Source organism: Alosa alosa, chromosome 19, assembly GCF_017589495.1.
Source record: "Alosa alosa isolate M-15738 ecotype Scorff River chromosome 19, AALO_Geno_1.1, whole genome shotgun sequence".
NCBI lineage: Eukaryota > Metazoa > Chordata > Actinopteri > Clupeiformes > Clupeidae > Alosa > Alosa alosa.
The window spans coordinates 7,771,217-7,778,716 of record NC_063207.1 but is presented as its reverse complement, the minus strand read 5'-3'; the positions used below and the strand labels follow the sequence as shown (position 1 = coordinate 7,778,716).

The 7,500-nt window shown below is 44.2% G+C and overlaps 1 protein-coding gene across 1 annotated transcript in view; it reads right to left on the bottom strand.

Annotated features, from left to right (window-relative positions):
• greb1 (growth regulating estrogen receptor binding 1) overlaps window positions 1-7,500 on the bottom strand; it is a 53,433-nt gene that overhangs the window by 41,697 nt on the left and 4,236 nt on the right. Inside the window, 2 exon segments of the mRNA XM_048227939.1 lie at window positions 1,269-1,376; window positions 2,093-2,252. Of these exon segments, the coding sequence (XP_048083896.1) occupies window positions 1,269-1,376; window positions 2,093-2,249 (265 nt within the window). The 5' untranslated portion in view covers window positions 2,250-2,252.

Below are 7,500 nucleotides of genomic sequence, written 5' to 3'. Positions count from 1 at the left end.
GTCTGCATATACCCTGATTGTGATATGGATCTTGGTCAGATCCGAAACTATGGACCCAGAGCCAGTGACTGTCTGGTGTTCTCCACAGGCTATTGGGTTAATTCCATAGACTAGGAATGGACATTTCTACTCTTGATGATGCTGTGTTTTATTTTGAAATCAATACAAACAAAACCATGAGACCATTGTTGGGATGTTTTGTTGATTCACAGTATTCAATTGATCCACAGTTCCATGGCAATAAGAGTCCTTCAAAGTCTCCAGAAAAGTTCTGCAGATGGAAGAACATCACTGCATGCCCCCTCAGTTATTTATAATTCTATGCTTTGTTCCAATACTGCTTGTAATGTTTCATTATAATGTGGTGCTGTTCAGATGGAACCTTGTCAGGCATCCGGGGTGCTCACTGCAATTATGCTGATAGGTGCAGTTGGCAACATGTTGCCATGGTGACTGGAGTTTGTTTTCCCAGGTAGGATGAAGAGGTGGGTGGGTGTACCATTCGCTGCAGATGGTATGTATAGAGTTCGATGTTAGACTCTGAGTGTCACTATGCTGATTACAGTGAGGCACTCCAGCTTGAGAAATGGAAACCAGCACTTCAGCACCAACTCCCTTTTTATCTAGTATCTGGTAGAATGTTGTGTTTGGCCTCTGTACTCTTTTATGTTTTCAACACACACACAAAAAAACATTTACTGCTGCCGTGGAAACGCACATTTAAAACCCTGTTGTCTCTACAGAGAAGGGACATTTATAATAATGAATACCATGGTAACAGAAGAGACAAACTCTTAGCTCCTGTTCATCCCTGGTCCCTGGTGAGTGAACCCCAGCCCCAGCCCCAACCCTAACCCTAACCCTAACTCTAACCCTAACCCTAACCCTAACCCTAAAGGCCCATTCACACCAAGAACGATAACGATAACTATAACTATAACCATAACGATAAAAGCGTTCACACTGAACAACGATAAACAAAGTCTCTCATTGTGTTAATAAATGTGAGGGCTAAAATTCGATGGGTTCTGATTGGCTATTAGCATTTTATCGTTGTGAAAATCGTTCTGAAAGTGATTCCCAACGATATCGTTCTTCATGTCGTTATCGTTATAGTTTATGTGTGAACGTCGTCATTCATATTAATGAGAACGATATTTATTTATAGTTATCGTTATCGTTTTTGGTGTGAATGGGCCTTAACCCTAACCCTAACCCTGATGAGTGACCACCCCATCACCCCCCATCCTGGCAAGACGTGGCCTTACCATCTGTTGTGCAGCTTCCTTCAGGTGGGGTCTTCATCTGGTATGGGATGGGGGGGCTGTTGGACTCAGAACCATCCTCCTCCTCATCTTCCTCATTTTCTGTCCGCCCTGCTACACACACAGCCTTGTCGTGATTGTGAAACAGCCCTGGTTGGATAGTAACTGCCCTGCGGCTGGTTCTGCCCCACCCTGGGGCAACAAGCCCAGGTGCAGGACATGGTCAACACACAGCTCTCATTGGATCATTGGAGTACAGACCGTGCTAACATTTACACACACAAACGCGTTACACACACACACACACACACACACACACACACACACACACACACACACACACATATTTATATACACCTTCCCCCCACAACACACGAGACGATGCACGCGACGCGACGCACCACATACATGCACACACGCACACGCACACACACACACACACAAACACACACACACACACACACACACACACACACACACACACACACACATTTTAGAGGGCATTCTCAACATACCCCATTGCTTTAATGTGATTCTGACAGATAGTATCAGGAGAGAATCAGGGTGAAGTATGCAATATAATTCATCAATCGAATTCTGCTTCATTCCTAATCTGTACTGGCAAGTCCCACAGGATTAGTCTAACACCACTTATCTAGACTGGTCAAATACTATTTCAAACACTGATCTCTGACACATCAGACATCACAGACAGGAACAGGGAGATCTGGAGAGATTAACAACAGTAAGATTTGTGGGTGTGTGTGTGTGTGCATGTGTGTGTGTCTGTGTGTGTGTGTGTGTGTGGGGGGGTGCAGGTGTGTTACCATTCTGTGAGGTGGGGTGGTTCTCGGCCTCCAGGTAGAGCTGGGAGAAGACGGGTCGGGGGACGACGGTGTTGGAGCGCAGGGACGCCTCGATAGAGCTGTGCAGCACCTCCTCAAACCGAGTGGTCCGCAGCTGCCCAGCATACGAGTTGCCCATGTCCTGAGGGAGACACAGACAGAAGGAGAGTAGGACAGGGAGCCTATCCTTCCTTCACAAGCTTCAGCAACGAGCATAACTCTAGGCATACGGCTATGCTATACGGTTATGCGGTCGTGCGTATCCACGTGTGTATCTCCCATCTTCTGGATCGGCGTTGTGCTACACAACCACTTTCGTACAAGCATTACGCAAGATCCGTACGGACACAAAATTTGACTGCAGCACGGAAAAGGCGTACGGACTGGACGTATGATGAATTTTGCGTCATCCGTTCAGTGCGTAGCCGGCATCTGTAGAAGTATACTTGGGTCAGCAGGACTCCACCAAACTCAAACTCACAGAGGGAGGCTGTGCTGTGGGATTTTTTTTTTTTAAATGACATTTCATTTATAATTTCTTTACATGTTTTGCACATGTTAAACTAAGGCACCTTGAAGCTGCATAAGTTTGGTTTGTCTTGTAGCCTACAGTGCTTATCAGGCATCACAATTTACTACACCATATCAAAACATAAAAACTCCATAATCTCTGAGCAAACCCGTTGAACTGCGTGTCCCTTTCTATTTTCACGTATGGTCTGTGAGACATCTTTTGATACATTTGGATTTCCAATTCAACACCTCCAGAAAATTATTCGCTGCACTTTTAACAGTTTGACATTAATGGAGATGTAAAGCAAACACACGCAAGAGAAAAAGAATGAGGAAAAGAGACAAGAGGGGAAGAGGAAGAGCGATAGACAGAGAGAGAGAGATAGAGAGAGAGAGAGAAACAGAGAGAGGATGAGAAGCAAAGAGGGGAAGGACCACCCACTGGGTAATAACAGGATGAGCTTTTTTGACCAGGGGACTTGAAAGAGCTCTGCAACACCTTCCCTTCAAACAGCACAAAAAGCTACAGTGACAACAACATCAAACAGAAGCAGCACATATACATAACATTGTTATTACAAACATATTAATTATGGTCAGTGTGTAACTACTGATAGTTATGTGCAGCACATGATAAGAAGTGTATGAAGAATGCGTCTATGTCGGTATGAGTAGGCTAAGGGAAACGGTAAAGGGAGCATTAGTGTGAATTTGATTTCCTACAAAATGCCGTTGAAACTAGGCATGGAAGAATAGGTAGTGGAAGAATTGCTGCATGCTATTGCAGTCACACAGTAATACGAAAACGCCAGTGACCCGAGACGGCTGATCCAGCCAGTCTGTTTTAATGCGATCTTTGAGACCCAAACAAACACACACACACACACACACAAACAGAGCGGCAGGGGAGGATATGAGAGAGTGAGCGCGCGACAGAGAGAGAGAGAGAGAGAGAACATTTAATGAATGACAGACGGAAAGCGGGGAGTAGTGCAATATCATCTCCGGTTTTAGCTAATAGCCCTCCCTGATAAAGCTTCTTCTATGACAAGGTCGGGGCTTGGAGCAGAAGCCCTGGATTCTTAGAGTGTCCAATTTGCAGCCTCATAAACTAATCTGATCCAATGTCAGGTCGCCCCAACCTAGACGGCTTACTCACCGCCTGGCTTCCCCCACGGTAAACAAAAGTTTATGGCAGGCTGCCGCTTCGCTGTGCGGCGCTCAACTTCGAGTCGAGTGCTCCAGCGGAGTGAAGATAGCCATATTTCCAGCTCAATCAGCTGAACTATCGCACCTCTCAGTCACACATTACCGTCGCATTTTACTCCTCATGAAACGGAGAGGCTCTGGCGCGAGCCCATGTCACCTCCCGGCGTCATAATCTCTCATTAGTAAATCATGAAAGCGCTGGAACATGACATCCATTCCCGATGCGCAGACTTCCTGCGTAAGCACACACAGTATTGCTGCTCATTGGAAAACTGAGCTGTCTGTAAAACTCAAAATTACCATGTTTTCATTAAATGCGGATGAGGCAACACATGGAAATATGAACAATATCTAGACTGTTCTGATTCAATACTTTGATGAGGAAATGTGAAGTCTTGCAAACTTGATTTTATAGATTTTACTTGGTGTTGAATTGCATATTAACAAGAAAAAAAGTCTCCCCTTTAAACACTTTTGGCCTGAAGTAATTAAATAAGAGTGTAAGTTAAAGCCTTGCTACAATATTGCTGCAGTAGAAAAGAACAGCAATGGCTAATCAGCAATGGTAAGGGATGGTATTGAAATATTGTTTTGTTCATCAGGAAAACTCAATCTCAATGAAGAACACTCTCAATTCGCCTTATTCACATGGCGGCCATTGGCGGCTATACGAGGCTACAGGGTACACACAAACCATAGGATTGTTATGTTCTATGCATTCACCTGTAGGTGGCATTAATTATATAGTAACTTAAGAGTACCCTGTAGCCTCGTTTTGGTGTTTATTTGGTGCTTTACTTTGCTGTTTGCATCTTTTTGTACATTAAAAACCAATAGGTTGCGACCGCAAAAGGGGTGCTATCTCTATAGGTAGATATGAACAACGTATGACTTATGGCCTGAAAAACGTTCAGTCAAACGATTTTTTCACTTTAATCCCTGAAATCAACTAGGTTCTATTCCGTGTAAATTTGTCCATGAAGTGGGACATTCAGTCACGTTACTACTGCTGTCATGTTCATAATGGCATGTTCAAACACTTGTAAATAGTAATTATTTGAGGTTTAATCTTACCTTTAATATTATTTATTCTATCCGAATGGGTGCGATGTAGGTATTAAATTTCATCTGAAGTGGTATTAAAAAGGTCTTAAAAAGTCTTAAATTTAGGTCTAACAATTCTGGGGGTACCCTGTATTGATTCCATCCTAGAGGCAAAATGTTAAAAAAAAATGTGTTTGTGCACATTTTACATTTATTTGACAATCTACACATTTGCTCTCTTTCTGTCTCTCTCTCACACACACACACACACTGCTAGAGGTGGTGGATCAGCTTATGAATTAAAATGAGGAGGTGGGTGTGCGCCCTGACCTCTCAAATCCCTGCTCCTTAATCTCGGGTCTTAAACTGGCTGGCCCATATGTCATATGCTGAGGCAGAAGGACACTCCGTGGCCCCTGATGCTACCGTCGGTCTAGACTCAAACTGAAAGACCCTACTGCAAAACATTCCTCAAGGCAGGCTTCAAACACACACACACACACATCTCACTCATCTTTTTCCCCACAAAAAGTCATCAAAATGAGCAACCTAGTCGCAGAGTGACGGTACAAAGGTAGGCTACTTGTTTCAGTGGGAAGAGATTTTTTATAATGTAACCAGAGTCATGCTAAATAGCATTTAAAAAAAAAAATCTGTGAGTAAAACACTGATTTGTTTTGAGAAGATTATCATTATTAATGGCAGTAGCATGCAGGCCAATAAGAATAAAAGTAGTAAACAGTAGCTAGTGGTACGGGGGCAGAGAGGTTTTTTCCTCCTCCTCTTCCTCCTCCTCTGTGTTTCCCTCCATTGAGAAAGAGACGGTGGCTTTCCTTTGAGTGTGGATCTCTCCTCAGGGGACCAAGCTGGCCATTGTGTCACTTTATGACCTCTCTCTGTCTCCTTTCTCTTCCTCTCTCTCTATCTCTCTTTCTCTCTCTATCCCTGTCTCGCTAGTTTTCAATACCACCTCTCATTCCCGGTGGATCTCTCTTTCTCCCTTGTCCCTTCGAGACATTCTTCACACCACGGTTTCAAATGCACCTAAGGGATTAAGCTGTCTTTTACACAGCAACATCTAAAGGCACATTTGTCCCCACCATCAAAGATGATGGGATCCACACTTTCAAAGAACTAGAGTCTGTGTACAAAAGAATAGTAGAAAAGAAAGAGTTTGTGAGGAATGTTTCATGTGTAATTAATGTCATATATGCATTCTCTCACTAGTGTATTTTGCTATTTATTCTGCCACTTAATTCAGTGCGAAAGGCTTTACATTCAGGTTGGGGACAGCCTTGATTAAAGGAATGAAAACAGCAGCTCAGTAGTGTTCAGTGTTGCAGAAAACTGTCTTTCTCTTCTAGCAGATGCATTCAAGAAGATGCTCAGATCAGAAGCTCAGTCGTTTTATGATTTGCAGTTTCTCTCTTGAGACCTGGTCTAATAGAATGCAGAGTGAATGAGAACACAGTCTGCCATGTCAAATGCTTCTACCTGTCTCACGGAGGGGGGGGCCTTGTGTCGCTGTCTTGCCAATTTCACAGGTGACAGCGAAGTAGCCGATGCTCAGCTGTGGGTCTCGGTCCATACAACAGGCAAGTGTTACTTTCACTGCTCCACAACACAGTAGAGAGGGGGTGGATGAAATTAAGGACTTTAGCCCCAGGGGGTATTTGTGTTTTTTTGCGGGGGATGGGTCCAGGAAGAGCCAAAGACATGCAAAAGAGACAAGAAAAAGAAAAGAAAAGAAAAGGAGGGAATACGTAGCATGCCACCAGAGGAAGAGGTACGGAATGATGAAGCCAAACACAGAACACAAGTAGACAGAGGAGACAGTTCCACAGAACACAGAACACAAGTAGACAGAGGAGACAGTTCCACAGAACACAGAACACAAGTAGACAGAGGAGACAGTTCCACAGAACACAGAACACAAGTAGACAAAGGAGACAGTTCCACAGAACACAGAACACAAGTAGACAGAGGAGACAGTTCCACAGAACACGAGTAGGCTGAGGAGACAGTTCTGCAAGGTGAAAACCAGATGCAACTTAAAAGAGCTTCAATTACATATTGTCTAGCTACATGCCATTGCATGAGTTTCACGACACACACACACAACCCATCAAAATAAACGGAATGCAAACACAAACACACACTGCTACCTTTTCCCACACCTAATCAAAGAAGGATGTGTGTGTGTGTGTGTGTGTGTGTGTGTGTGTGTGTGTGTGGTGGTGAGCTGAAAGTGATGCATGCTAGAGCTGCGTGGTTCAAACACTTCCACACATGCACACACACATGCACACGGCCACCTTTTCACACACTCAATGTAAGGGGTTCTGTAAGATATGAGTTCTATCAATGCTATAAGCAATGCAAATACAAACACACACATAAACACACACAAACACACACCTCTATTCACACACTGGACCTAAAAGGCGGTTGACAGAGATAGAAGTCACCCCTCCCCCCCCCCCAACTCTTCCTTACGTAGCCGCAGGGGCAAAGGCCAGGCCCTGATAACAATGTTTGGCCAGTGCTTTGATGTACCCTGTCCTGGGCCAGTCCTCCAGCCGGCCACTGGCTTAATGGACACAAAGGGCCAGCACGGAGAAGCC